Source organism: Marmota flaviventris, chromosome 14 (assembly GCF_047511675.1).
Source record: "Marmota flaviventris isolate mMarFla1 chromosome 14, mMarFla1.hap1, whole genome shotgun sequence".
Lineage (NCBI taxonomy): Eukaryota > Metazoa > Chordata > Mammalia > Rodentia > Sciuridae > Marmota > Marmota flaviventris.
In genome coordinates, this window is record NC_092511.1 from 84,852,483 (window position 1) to 84,867,603 (window position 15,121).

The 15,121-nt window shown below is 40.9% G+C and overlaps 1 protein-coding gene across 1 annotated transcript in view; it reads left to right on the plus strand.

Moving 5' to 3' along the window:
- The window catches only part of Bub1 (BUB1 mitotic checkpoint serine/threonine kinase), a 49,886-nt gene that overhangs the window by 12,962 nt on the left and 21,803 nt on the right, over positions 1-15,121 (plus strand). Inside the window, exons 10-16 of the mRNA XM_027952068.2 lie at positions 5,337-5,569; positions 6,948-7,006; positions 8,258-8,386; positions 8,480-8,590; positions 9,345-9,441; positions 10,346-10,427; positions 14,080-14,254. Of these exons, the coding sequence (XP_027807869.1) occupies positions 5,337-5,569; positions 6,948-7,006; positions 8,258-8,386; positions 8,480-8,590; positions 9,345-9,441; positions 10,346-10,427; positions 14,080-14,254 (886 nt within the window). The remainder of the gene's footprint in view (positions 1-5,336; positions 5,570-6,947; positions 7,007-8,257; positions 8,387-8,479; positions 8,591-9,344; positions 9,442-10,345; positions 10,428-14,079; positions 14,255-15,121) is intronic.

Sequence of the window (15,121 nt, forward strand, 5' to 3'; positions counted from 1 at the left end):
TTTTATTTTTTATTATTAGTTGTTCAAAACATTACATAGTTCTTGACATATCATATTTCATACATTTGATTCAATTGGGTTATGAACTCCCATTTTTACCCCGTATACAGATTGCAGAATCTCATCTGTGACACATCCACGTTTTTACATATTGCCATACTAGTGTCTGTTGTATTCTGCTGCCTTTCCTATTCTCTACTATCCCCCCTCCCCTCCCCTCCCCTCCCATCTTCTCTCTCTACCCCATCTACTGTCATTCATTTCTCTCTCTCGTTTTTTTTTTTACCCTTTCCCCTCACTTCCTCTTATATGTAATTTTGTATAACAATGAAGGTCTCCTTCCATTTCCATGCAATTTCCCTTCTCTCTCCCTTTCCCTCCTACCTCTCGTCCCTGTTTAATGTTAATCTTCTTCTTATGCTTTTCCTCCCTGCTCTGTTCTTAGTTGCTCTCCTTATATCAAAGAAGACATTTGGCATTTGTTTTTTAGGGATTGGCTAGCCTCACTTAGCATAATCTTCTCTAATGCCATCCATTTCCCTGCAAATGCCATGATTTTATCATTTTTTAGTGCAGAGTAATACTCCATTGTGTATAAATGCCACATTTTTTTAATCCATTCATCTATTGAAGGGCATCTAGGTTGGTTCCACAGTCTAGCTATTGTGAATTGTGCTGCTATGAACATCAATGTAGCAGTATCCCTATAATACGCTCTTTTAACGTCTTTAGGGAATAGTCCGAGCAGGGCAATAGCTGGGTCAAATGGTGGTTCCATTCCCAGCTTTCCAAGGAATGTCCATACTGCTTTCCAAATTGGCCACACCAATTTGCAGTCCCACCAGCAATGTACAAGTGTACCCTTTTCCCCACATCCTCGCCAGCACTTGTTGTTTGACTTCATAATGGCTGCCAATCTTACTGGAGTGAGATGGTATCTTAGGGTGGTTTTGATTTGCATTTCTCTGACTGCTAGAGATGGTGAGCATTTTTTCATGTACTTGTTGATTGATTGTATGTCCTCCTCTGAGAAGTGTCTGTTTAGGTCCTTGGCCCATTTGTTGATTGGGTTATTTGTTTTCTTATTGTTTAATTTTTTTTTTTTTTTTAAGAGAGAGAGAGAGAGAGAATTTTTGATATTTATTTATTTATTAGTTCTCAGCGGACACAACATCTTTGTTTGTATGTGGTGCTGAGGATCGAACCCGGGCCACACACATGCCAGGCGAGCGTGCTACCACTTGAGCCACATCCCCAGCCCCTATTGTTTAATTTTTTGAGTTCTTAGTATACTCTGGTTATTAGGGCTCTATCTGAAGTGTGAAGAGTAAAAATTTGTTCCCAGGATGTAGGCTCCCTATTTACCTCTCTTATTGTTTCTCTTGCTGAGAAAAAACTTTTTAGTTTGAGTAAGTCCCATTTGTTGATTCTTGTTTTTAACTCTTCTGCTATGGGTGTCCTATTAAGGAATTTGGAGCCTGACCCCACAATATGTAGATTGGAGCCAACTTTTTCTTCTATCAGACACAGAGTCTCTGATTTGATATCAAGCTCCTTGATCCCTTTTGAGTTAACTTTTGTGCATGGTGAGAGAAAGGGATTCAGTTTCATTTTGTTGCATATGGATTTCCAGTTTTCCCAACACCGTTTGTTGAAGATGCTATCCTTCCTCCATTGCATGCTTTTAGCCCCTTTGTCAAATATAAGATAGTTGTAATTTTGTAGATTGGTCTCTGTGTCCTCTATTCTGTACCATTGGTCCACCCGCCTGTTTTGGTACCAGTACCATGCTGTTTTTGTTACTATTGCTCTGTAGTATAGTTTGAAGTCTGGTATCGCTATACCGCCTGATTCACTCTTCCTGCTTGGAATTGCTTTTGCTATTCTGGGTCTTTTATTTTTTCATATGAATATCATGATTGCTTTATCTATTTCTACAAGAAATGCCATTGGGATTTTGATTGGCATTGCATTAAACCTATAGAGAACTTTTGGTAATATCGCCATTTTGATGATGTTAGTTCTGCTTATTCATGAACAGGGTATATTTTTCCATCTTCTAAGATCTTCTTCTATTTCTTTCTTTAGGGTTCTGTAGTTTTCATTGTATAAATCTTTCACCTCTTTTGTTAGGTTGATTCCCAAGTATTTTATTTTTTTTGAGGATATTGTGAATGGGGTGGTTGCCCTCATTTCCATTTCAGAAGATTTGTCACTGATATACAGGAATACCTTTGATTTATGTGTGTTGATTTTATATCCTGCCACTTTGCTGAATTCATTTATTAGCTCTAGTAGTTTCTTTGTAGATCCTTTTGGATCTGCTAGGTATAGAATCATGTTGTCCACAAATAGTGATAATTTAAGTTCTTCTTTTCCTATTTTTATGCCTTTAATTTCTTTTGTCTGTCTAATTGCTCTGGCCAGTGTTTCGAGAACTATGTTGAACAGAAGTGGTGAGAGAGGGCATCCCTGTCTTGTTCCAGATTTTAGAGGGAATGCCTTCAATTTTTCTCTGTTCAGAATGATGCTAGCCTGAGGCTTAGCATAGATAGCTTTTACAATATTGAGGTATGTTCCTGTTATCCCTAGTTTTTCTAGTGTTTTGAACATAAAGGGATGCTGTACTTTATCGAATGCTTTTTCTGCATCTATCGAGATGATCATATGGTTCTTATCTTTAAGTCTATTGATGTGGTGAAAAACATTTATTGATTTCCGTATATTGAACCAGCCTTGCATCCCAGGGATGAATCCTACTTGATCATGATGCACGATCTTTTTGATATGTTTCTGTGTCCGATTTGCCATAATTTTATTGAGGATTTTTGCATCTAGGTTCATTAGAGATATTGGTCTGTAGTTTTCTTTCTTTGAAGTGTCTTTATCTAGTTTAGGAATCAGGGTGATGTTTGCCTCATAGAATGAATTTGGAAGTTCTTCCTCTTTTTCTATTTCCTGAAATAGCTTGAAAATTATTGGTATTAGTTCTTCTTTAAAGGTTTTGTAAAACTCTGCTGTATACCCATCCGGTCCTGGGCTTTTCTTAGTTGGTAGTCTTTTGATGGCTTCTTCTGTTTCCTCACTTGATATTGGTCTGTTTAGGTTGTGTATATCCCCCGGACTCAATCTGGGCAGATCATATGACTTAAGAAATATATCGATGCCTTCACTGTGTTCTATTTTATTGGAGTATAAGGATTAAAAATAATTTCCAATTATCTTCTTTATTTCTGTACTGTCTGTTGTGATATTGCCTTTTTCATCCCGTATGCTAGTAATTTGAGTTCTCTCTCTTCTTCTCTTCGTTAGCATGGCTAAGGGTCTGTCGATCTTATTTATTTTTTCAAAGAACCAACTTTTAGTTTTGTCAATTTTTTCAATTGTTTCTTTTGTTTCAATTTCATTGATTTCAGCTCTGATTTTAATTATTTCTTGCCTTCTACTACTTTTGCTATTGTTTTGCTCTGCTTTTTCTAGGGTTTTGAGATGAAGTGCGAGATCATTTATTTGTTGGTTTTTTCTTTTTTTAAGGAATGAACTCCAAGCAATGAATTTTCCTCTTAGAACTGCTTTCATTGTGTCCCATGGATTCCAATATGTTGTATCTGTTGGGATAGGGGGAGTAAGAAGGAGAAAAACAAATAACAAGGAAAGAAAGAGAAAAAAGAGAGCGGGAAAAAGAAAATAAGAGAAAAAAGAAAAGAAATAAAAGGGGGGGAGGGAGGTGGGGCATATGCAATTCCTCCATATTATATTATTCTAGTGATTCAGTCGTTAAAGACCTTTTTCATGCACAATTCTTGGTTTCACATATGTTGAGGTTGCAAGGACCAGAGGGGGAAGGGTAGAGGAGACTGGATGAATGGATGAAAAGAGAGAGAGAAGAGAAAAAAATAAAGCAAAAAAAATGTCTCTCAGAACTCTGTTTTGTTTTCTTCCAGTTGGTGGCATTGTCAATTCCTAGCTTGAGTCTGGGTTCAGGGTGGTGGTGGTAGTCAGTGTGAGAGGACTTGAGCTTCCACCTGTGGCCTCTCTACTCTTATTCTCTGAGATGTAAACCAGGTGCCTGATCCGCTGCAGAACCCAACTGGTAGCCACGCCCACCGGTTGATGGGTTTTAAGGGATGGTGGGATTTTCCAAGATGAGTTCCATCAGTTTTTCTCATAAGGTGTTTGATGAGGTGGGGGTGTTGGGGAGACCTTATGTTTGTCCAGAGCTCGGTCAGGTGACCGCAGGGGCAGGCGGCTGGGCCCCTCCTCCAGTTGGGGTGGTCTGTCTACTGCGCCTGGGGGCGGTTGTGCCCCCTCTCCGGGCCGCGTGGTCTGCCTACTGTGCAGGCGGCGGCTGGGCCCCTCCTCCAGTTGGGGTGGTCTGCCTACTGCACAGGCGGGCGGGTGGGCCCCTACTCCATTTAGGGTGGTCTGTCTACCGGCGCAGGCGGGCGGCTGTGCCCCCTCTCTGGGCCGCGTGGTCTGCTTACCGTGCAGGCGGGAGGCTGGACCCCTCCTCCAGTTGGGGTGGTCTGTCTACTGTGCAGGCCGCCGCTAGGCCCCTTTTCCAGGTCGCGGGGTCTGCCTACCCCAGGCGGCGGCTAGGCCCCTCCTCTAGTTGAGGTGGTCTGTCTGCCTACCGTCAGGCGGGAGGCTGGGCTCCTCCTCCAGTTGGGGTGTACAATTATTTTTGATCTGTACTAATTTAGTAGGTAGGAAAATGGTGTAGGTCGTTTTAAGTTATATTCTTTGATAACTAGTGATATTGTTTAAAACAATATTCTAGACATTTGATGTTTTTCCTAACAATTTGTAAAATTACTTTTCGGGCAAGGAATTAACCCTTCTGTCTTTTAACTTGGTAACGTTAGTTCTAGTCTATGTACTTGTGAGTAGAAAAACAAAGACCTTTAGTCTAATCCTTCCCACCATGAACCCTGTTTCTGAGGCAGTTCATATACACATGTCCTATTCAGGAAGACGACGCTGCCTATCAAGGGTAGTTTAACAGAACACCATTGTGAGCTTTTGGTAACATTGATTTATTGGTTTTTTTCCCTCAGTTTAATAAAGAGAAACAAGACACTTCTTAAATACTGATATGACTGCTGAGGCTGGTTATTTTTCAATGGTTAGAAGTGTGAGTGGCAGTCACAGCCGGGGTTGGAAGCAACAAAGCATTCGTTATGTTTTAGAGTGGTCTTTTTTCGTTACTGTTGAAAACTTCCAGGTGTTTTAAAGCACCTGGAAGGATAAGGGTCACGTGCTTTGAAAGCTCTAATACATGATAATAACATTCTGGTCTTTGTGGTTTATTTTTGTTTCTTTTTTTGGCATAAAAGGTGGATTCAGCATGTGTGGGGCTAGGCACAGGTGCTCAGTGGGAACTTGGTGCTCGATGTCTTCCGTCACTCAATCAGCAAACCCCAAAGAACTTGGGCGAGAAGCCCAGAGAGGTGCCTCCTGTTGTTCCTCCTGCGGCAGATGCTGTTCCTCCTGCTTTGGTGTCCCCAGCAGTGTGCCAGAGCATAGCTCCTCCTACTCCTTTGACAGCCCAGCCAGTGACAGAGTCCAGGTAAGTCAAAGCCAGTCCTGGAGATGAGAGTGGTGTAAATGGCATCTGTCAGCTTCTTTTTTATGACCTGCAGTATCAAGAGCATTATGTAAGAGATGGGGTATCTCTATTAAAAAATGTTTTTCTTGCAGTACTGGAAATTGAACCTGAGGGTGCTTTATCGCTGAGCAACATCCTCATCTCTTTTTTGCTTTTGTTGTTCCTGAGAGTATGTACTAAGCTCTGAGGCTGGCCTCAAACTTGGGCTTCTCTTGGCTCAGCCTCTTGAGTAGCTGAGATTACAGGTGTGTGCCACCATACCCAGCTAAAATGATTTACATCAATATGTTGTTGAAAAAAATTATCAAAACATTGAGCCCCAAACTTTCAAACATGTATATTTTATATCTCTTTAGAGGGATCTATCCCTCTTCTAGATTTTAGATTTGTCTTCATACTTTTCTTCTGAATTATAAATTAAAATTTCCTGAAACTCAATTCGCTCTGTATTTGAAGAATAAACACCTATAGTTGGAATTGCCTTTTGCCTCCTGGCTGTGGCCAAGGCCTGCAGGGGTCATTACTCCAGGCAGTGGCTGGCATGCCCTCATACTCCTTTTGTCCTCCCACGGAGCAGTATGGGATCGATGTTTGTGACTCCGTGTCACAAGCCACCTCCACACTATTGTGAAAGTTTTTTCCCCAATTTTGAGAGTTTTCTGGGTTTCAGATATTAGAATTAATGTCACATCACTTGTGTTTGTTTTTATCTTCAGTCACTTTGACTGTCTTGTAACTTGTGATTTGATACAATATTGTTTAATTAAAAGTGTTTTGTGCTTTTTACTTCACATTTTAATGACATTCCTTAAGGGAATCCAAGGCAGTATGAGGCGAGGCCCCTGCCCCAAGTGGTTTTCATAGCTTTATTATCTTTGTTGGTAGCTATTGTTTTAAAATCTGGATGTTAGCCTGTGGCTGTGGGCTCATCAGAAAGGTATTTGCTCAGCTGAAGCACATCGGTGCCTCCACCTTGTTGGGCATCAGTGCCCAGTCAGCCCCTTTTGCTGTACAGCAAATGAGCCCATTGGAAGTAGGAAGCCATTGTCCTGTCCTGCCACAGGGAGGGCTGGTTGTTGTGGTGCCGAGACACAGAAGTGACACAACATACTAGTGTTCCATGCCTGGCCTTTATCTGTAAGAGTGTTTTCCTCAAAAAGAACTGAAGAGAAAAAACATTTCATTCATTTACACCGTGGATCTAAGCAGCTCCATCTGTGTTTCAGCAACAGGCTGTGATTGTTGACCAGCTTCTTTTACTATTATTTCTTGAGAGTTAATGAGAAACTCTCTTGTAAGGCATGTTGATTCTTGTGTGTCTCAGGGTTTTCTCTTCCAGATGTGTGAGTCAGAGTGCTCATGGATTCCAGCCACAGAGTGGAGCAGAAACCAAAGAAGGTGAGCTTCATGGGGGTCTCTTCATCCTGGCCTGCTGGGGCACTCCTTGGGCTGTACTGGGGCTATAGGACAGGAAGCCTTCTGACCTTACTAAACATAAGCATTAGCAATCCTCTTCTTAGAAGCCAGGGGTTATTTCAGCCCCAGACTATTGAAAACAATGGTATTAATTGTAAATATCTTATCAGTTCAGAGTTCCTTGAAAGATTAATTTATGCAAGTTTTTCTATTAACTTTCTTAGTACATTAATCTAAAATGAGTCATGTTAGTTGGGTCGAGTGAGAAAGGTGATTCAAAGTTTAACTATGAATACTGTTCTCCTGTCTGGCACCACACTGGAAGTGTGTGCATAGTTTATTAAATTACCTGGGACAGTGTGGGTGTTCACTTCCCCCTGCAGGTGGCTGTGGCATTCTTTCCATTGACTATTAATGAGGGTGGGGCCCTCTGAAACAGCTGGAGACTCATTCTATTCAACTGAGACTTGGTGAGTGCCTGCTGGATGCTGGGCACCAACCATTCTACATCGTTAGAGATGTAATCTTGACAAAACAATGAAAAACCCCCAGGAATGAAAGGGCTAATATTGAAGTAAGGGGTTAGATTTCAGAGAAGGTGAACAGGGAAGATGCTGGTGAGGGTGATGCCTGCATAGAGGAATAGGGAGGGAGCTACCCATACAGCCACCTCGGAGAACCAGTTTTCAAGCAGAGGAACTGCAGATGCAGAGCCCCCAGGCAGGACTATCCCTGGTGTTCTAAGCACAGTAAAGAGGCCAGAGCTTCAGGGCGAGCAGGGCAAAGAGGAATACACTGAAACCTGAGCAAGCAGGGCCCAGGCTGTGCGGGCCTTGTACACTACTGGCTCAAGCTGAGTGGGATGGAAAGTGGTCTAGGACTGACACTGGGGGGGGGGGGGGGGGGTTTTACACTCTGACCACAAGCAGATAGTACTTGAGACATGGTGGAGCTCAGGATGCTACCTGTGACAAAACTCTAACTGGTTTGATCTCAAGCCAAACACCCGGTGTCTTTGAGCCTTCGCTTTATTTTGTGTGAAACTATGATTCTTGCCTCACCTACTTCATGTATTCTTACAAAGATAAGTATGCGGGTCTGGAGTGATGATTATGGACAATTACAGTTACCACGGTAACCTGGTCTAATTGTAGTAAGTTATTGCAGTTGTGTGCCTTCTAACATGTTTTAAATGACCTGATGACCATGCACTTGGTCCTGTTCCTTTGCCAGTGTTTGAAACGCACAAGGTGGCCAGTGCAAGTTCTTTCCATGCGACTCCAAACACGTCACTGGGAGTGGTTCAGGCAACACCCTCCAGAGCCCAGCCCTCGCCCACGGTGCACACCAAGGAAGCACTGGGTAAAGCCTTTTGTTTGAATGTGTAGCACCTTAAACTATAAAAAATTTAAACTCTTTTGCAATCTGTTGATGGATATTCTTTCTGGTTTTTAGGTTTCATCATGAATATGTTCCAGGCTCCTACACTTCCTGATGTTTCTGATGACAAAGATGAATGGCCATCTCTAGACCAAAATGAAGATGCATTTGAAGCCCAGTTTCAAAGTAATAATTTATTTGAAAGCTAATTGGTGCATAGTACTGTGGGTGGAGCCCAGGCATTGTCAGGGATTACTTAAGATGTGGCCCTGCCTTGGTCATCACAGAAAGTGCATGAAATAGAAGTGTGGCAGAGTTGGACAAGGTTTCAATGCGTGTGGTAGAGTTGGGGTTTGCTGTTTGTTGGGTTGGTTAGGTGGATTGGGTTACTATAACAGTGATAACTAAAGGAGGATAAAATCCCCATGGGGAGGTACATCAGGAAGAGCTGAATAGTCCAGGAGTGATTTGAGGCCTTCTTGGTAGAAAAGTGGCCAGGTTGTGGTTGGAGGCCAGCAACTAGCCCTCTTACCTAGGGCCAGGGGATTCATGCTGGGAGCCAGAGATTGTAATAAAGATCAGTAGGATCCCTTTGGAGTTGGGAGAAGAAATTTTTCTTAAAGCAAATGAAAACTAAAACCACTGAGAGCTTTTATTGAATGACTCAGGTGATAATAGAAGTGTCATAGGAGACTGATGAGCTGTGTTCTTGATGTGTGGCAGTAATTTGGGACCTGAGGCTGCCCAGTGATCATAGTTAAATCACTTCATCCCACTACAAAGTGACTTGCCTTACTACCTAGTATTTAAAAACTGATGCCAGTTCTTTTCTATAAGCTTCTCCCCTCTACCTCCCACTTCATTTGTAGTTGAAGTTTTAGCGTAAAGGGCCATGTTTTTCCTAGAACAGTCATGAAATACTTTTTTTATTCTCTTGCAGAAAATGCAAATTCTTCTGGGGCTTGGGGAGTCAATAAAGTTGTCGCTTTGACATCTGCTTTTCCTATTTTTGAAGATGGAAACAAAGAAAATTATGGGTAAAGAAACATCAAGTTAATATATCACTGGGGGGACACATGTCATAGTGCCACAGGATGCCTGGAGGTGCCTGCAGGACTCAAGATGGTGAGGCAGTGGGGAGGGAATTTGGGCTGTCGGCCAGGATGGTCTGGTTCTGGCCCAGCTCTGCAATGACAAGCCTTTCCACCAACAGCTGGGAGCTTGTTGCCAGTGTTCTGCAGAGCCACAGTGCTGTGCATGAGTTCCAGGAGGGCAGAGCTCCAAGTTAAAGCACAGTAGAAAAAGGAAAGCATTAGAAGTTGCAAAGAACAGGATTTTCTGGTTTGAAATTGTTTCAGAATGTAGAGGAATCAGTGCAGGTGTCCGTACTGTGCTGTTTACATTTGCAGGATTGATAAGTGGGAAAGGAGGCGGCTTACACTGGGTAACGCTGCAGAGAGAATGTTTTAAGGCAGAGGCACATGATACTAGAGAGTGGAGTTAATAGTTTAAACTATGGAAAAAGAGATATCTGGGTGAATTACAAGTATCTTGGTATGGAGGAAGTTCACACCGAGGCAGAATGGAGAAAGCATGACCAGCATGCAGAGAGAAGTTCCCTATCTCAGCCAGGCATTGGGAAAAGAGCTAAGGTGTTGCAAGGCATCAAGGTATTTTATTGGCCATGCTCCTAATTGTTCTTTTGTTCCTAAAAAAAATTGAAACAATTTAAAAACTGTAACAAAAATTGCATTTTCTACCCTCTCTTTGGTAACTGTTAGTCAACTTGTATTTACATAGTCAATTCACTTTTTCTGGAAGTGCAAAAGTAAGAAACCCCTTACTAAATGAGGGGAGAATCTTTCTAACATTAGATCAAGTGGTAGCATTTATTTCATCACCATATTTTACTGTTTTTAATTTTATAAATCTTTTCCTTAGGTTACCACAGCCTAAAAATAAGCCCACAGGAGCCAGGACCTTTGGAGAACGCTCTAGCAGCAGACTTCCTTCAAAACCAAATGTAAGCCAATCTCTACTTTATCTGAAACAGATCTGCCAACCGCTCCGCTTAATTTTACCAAGTAATTATGGTATGATGTATATAAAACCAAAATATATTGTACGAAGTAGCATATTGTTATTCTACTTGTTAGAATACTTGTTATTGTTCTAATATTGCTAGAATATTGTTCGACAATTATTTGAATACCTGTGATGTGCCAGATATCTAATATGTATAGGAAATAAAAATGTATTTGATATGATCCTTGCCCTCAAAGAGCCTTCCCTCTAGTAAGAACAAGCCACCTGGGGATATTTGTTTTTCCTAGACGGAGGAAGTGAGGCCTACAGTGGAATATCAGTGAGAAACCCAGCAAATCTGAATCCAGCTGAGATGGACCATCTTCAGCACAGCTCAGCAGGCACCCTTCACTGCCCAGTAGCCCACCACATTCCACTACAGTGGCCTTTGTGTCTGTCCTCATTGACTTCCACCCTGGCCCTAAGTGTACCCCACAGTGTGCTCGATCCCCAGCCCCTGCCTGACCCCGTGGCAGTGAGGCACCATTGAGAGCCACTGGCTCACCAAGCACCTCACTAAGACACCGAGCCCTGGCTCCTATTTGTAGTCCCTTGGGGGATTGTTTGGATGAACTATTGCCTGGCTCCCTAATCCCTCTGATGATCTATTGAGCTTAAAATTTTCACAAATAATGAAGTGAATTGCAGACATAGTGCCATCACTTTAAAGGTACATTTTGCTGAACTATTCAACAATATGTACTTTTACCAAACCCACAATGCATTTTCCACATATCCTGATGCTAAACATAAGCCAGTACTTTATCTTGTATCACCTGAAGAAGCAATCTGCCAGTTTCGCCTCCATTGGAAGAGATAGTGGATTTTATGAAGACAATGCAGAAGATATAAAAATTATGTGTGAGAACCAAACCCACATAAGTACAGTTATCTCACACTAGATAAAGGCACCATAAGCATACATTGAAGAAAAGATAGCCTCTTAACAAATGGTGCTGGGAAAACTGGAAATTCATCTATAGCAGAATGAAATTGAACTCATATCGACTAGAAGAAAATGTAGGCCCAACTCTTCATCATGTTCACTTAGGAACCAACTAAAATGCATGAAGCAAAATCAAGAATCAATAAATGAGATGGTGCCAAACTAAGAAGTTTAGCAAAGGAAATAATTGAAAACATGGAGAGAGGGAGAATTTTCTCCCCTACAGAATGAGAGTAAATCTTCTTCACCTGCCACTGAAGTAGAGCATTTCTCCAGCATATGCAAAGAAAACCCAAAAAACATAACACCAAAAAATGAAATAACCCAATCAGTAAATGGTTAAAGGAACAGAACAGGCACTTCACTGAAGAAGAAATACGAAAGGTCAAATCATATATGGAAAAATGATCAACATCTGTAGCAATTAGAGAAATGCAAATTAAAGTGAGATTCCATCTCACTTTAGTCAGAATAGCAATTATCAAGAATACAAGTAACAGTAAATGTTGACAAGGATGTGAGGGAAAAGGTCTACATACATTCCTTATGGGACTGCAAATTGGTGCAACCACTCTGGAAAGCAATGTGGAGATCCCTTAGAAAACTTTGAATTAAACTACCATTTGGCCCAGTTATCCCATTCCTCAGTTTATACCCAAAGGACTTAAAAACAGTACTACAGTGACACAGCCACATCAGTTCACAATAGCTAAGCTATGGAACCAACCTAAGTGCCCTTCAACGGGTGAATGGATAAAAAAATGTGGTATATTTACACAATGGAACATTACTCAGATATAAAGAAGAATGAAATTATGGCATTTGCTGGTAAATGGATGGGACTGGAAACTATCATTTTAAGTGAAATAAGCCGATCCCAAAAACCAAGGCCAAATATTCTCTCTGATATGTGGATGTTAATACACAATAAAGGTGGGGGGTGGGGGCAAACAGAAGTTCATTGGATTAGACAAAGGAATGAAGGGAAGGGATGGAAATAGGGAAGACAACAGAATGAATCCGACATAACTTTTCTATGTTCATATATGAATACACAACCAGTATAACTCCACGTCATGTACAACCACAGGAATGGAATCCTACGTTATACACCATGTATGTATAATATGTCAAAATACGGTCTACTGTCGTGTATCTAAACAAATTAAAAAAATAAAAACCATGGGTGGCATTGTAAGGGCAACCAAAGAGGGTCATGAGCTATGGACCTGACTCAGCAATTTGTCTTTCCCTATAGACTCTAAAAAATTTGATCTGTAATTCTGTTCTTGGAGAAGTGCCTGATTCTAGGGGCTGGGGCAAGAAAAATACAAGATAAGTCTGGAGCATATTGTGCTAGAAAATTAAGGAAGAATTTTGGGTTTTGTTTTTTTCTATAAGAAAACCAAGAAAGATGTGGCATATCAAAAGAATATAGATGCCAACCTGAATGAGCCAATGGCTGAACCTAGAAAAATTTGAACAATAAGTAGAATAAAGTAATATTGAATTATAACCCAAGAAATAAAACAGATATTGATATAAATAAAAGGGAGCAAAAGATAATTCTTTCTTAGAGAAGAATTCCAAGTGATGTGGAAGGCATCATTAGAGTCCCAATAAAATAAATGCTATAGGCAAGATCCACTAAGGAACAGACATTGGTGAGTAAAACTTCAGGAAGAAACAGGTACTTCTGGAGCCTCCAAATATCTCACCACTGTTGATTCTGCGGTGGTTTAACATTTGTCCACAAATGCTTTAATGACATCCTAGAAGGTAGAGTTTAATTTACCTCCCTTGAGTGTGGGCAAGACATTTTTCCCATTCTCTAACAAATAGAGACTGGGAAAAATGGTTTCCCATGAGGAAACCTCACAGATGCCTTCTCAGTCATTGGGTTTAACCTCACCAGGAACAAGCCACATGGCTAGCTAGCATGCATCCCCACTGTGTAATGAGAAGGCCCTTTACCCCAAGTTTTCCCCAAAACCTATAATTCTAGTCTATGTGTGAGAAAACGAGCCCAAATTAGGGGGACATTCTGCACAGTTCCTGACTAGTGTTCACAAATTTCAGTGCAAGGAAAGAGTAGGAAGGACTGATAGATGGTCATAGACTAGAGGAGACAAAGTCAACAGGACAGTGGCACACACATGCCATCCTGGACTGGATCCGGGACAGCTAATGGATATTGGAGGGGACTTGTGAAATCCGGATAAGGACTGATAGCTACAAGTGGTGTTTAACTTTTTGAAATGTGCCAGGATCTAGAAGAAATCGACTTTGGTGGGAGCTTAATGAAGGTTATATGAGACTGTGCTACCTTTGTAATCTTTCTATAAACCTGGAATTTTTTTTTTCAAATTTAAAGAAAAATGTAGAATTAAAATAAAAAATGTGACCCTTGTGTTGTGGTTCCACTGAGATGTATTAAAGATGAGGGGTAAAATGTTTTTTGGAGACAAAATCTCGCTGTGGTGCTCAGGCTGGTCTCAAACTTCACGTGATCCTCTCATTTCAGCCTCCTGAGTGGCAGGGATACGTTCTGTACCACTGCACCCAGCTTGAAGTCTTAATGTCTTAAATTTCATAGACAAAACAAGAAGATTGCGATTATTTTTCAGCTCCTCCTTTGTTGTAGGAAGTGCCTCATTCTGAAGAGTTTTTGGATGATTCAACCGTCTGGGGTATTCGCTGCAACAGAACCCTGGCACCCAGTCCTAAGAGCACAGGGGACTTCACCTCTGCTGCCCAGCTTGCATCTACCCCCTTCCACAAGCTTCCAGCAGACGCAGTGAACAATCTGGAAGATAAAGGTATGCGACATACTTTTTCAGTGTCTGTCTTCTACAAACTCAGTTCGTTAGTATTATAGTGTTCTTGAAAATTCTAAGGGGGACGTTCGAAAACCATAAAGGGCTTGGAATCCATTAATTGTTTTTTTCTTTGGCATACTCTCTTCATAAAGTCCACATATTTTGAAAATTTAATAACAGATCATAGGTAGAAAGGGGGGAAACTTATAGAAGCATATAAAGGCAAATATACAAAGTCCAAACCATTTGTACAGGAGTATGATTATGTTTTTCAAAAGTCAAGAGGGGAGCACTACAGATAATTATTTGAATACTAAAAATACTAAACATGGTTTTTAATTGAATGAATAAAAAAATAGCCAATTTTGGTCCTTGATACATTTCTATAAATTTTTATTATTTCAGACATGCAGCCAAGGATACATTACACTTAAAATAATTTTGTTTTTTAGTGTTTTGCTTCAAGGGAATAATGACAAAACTCACAAATAGTCTTTTATTTCTACTGCATCCCAAATATAGCACCCTATATAAAAGAGATTTATATATCTGAATTGAACCCTGATATGTGGCATTACATTGAGCACAGATAATTATTAGTTTTTTATTACCAACCTACAGTATACATACTATGAGATCTGGGACTTCGGTACCATTTCAGTGACTACCAATTTACCAGCCAAACTCTGTCACTGCTGGTACTTCTTAAAAGCAATAATGAAATAACTGCCAAGGAATTTCACTTCACTAATCTCCTGAACCTGGCTGTGACCTGTCACCCATGCCAGTGACCAGCTGTGTGGTCATCCTGTCTGAAGTGGACTTGCTGCTGCTCTCTGGACTCTTTGTTCTTGAAGGATCATTATA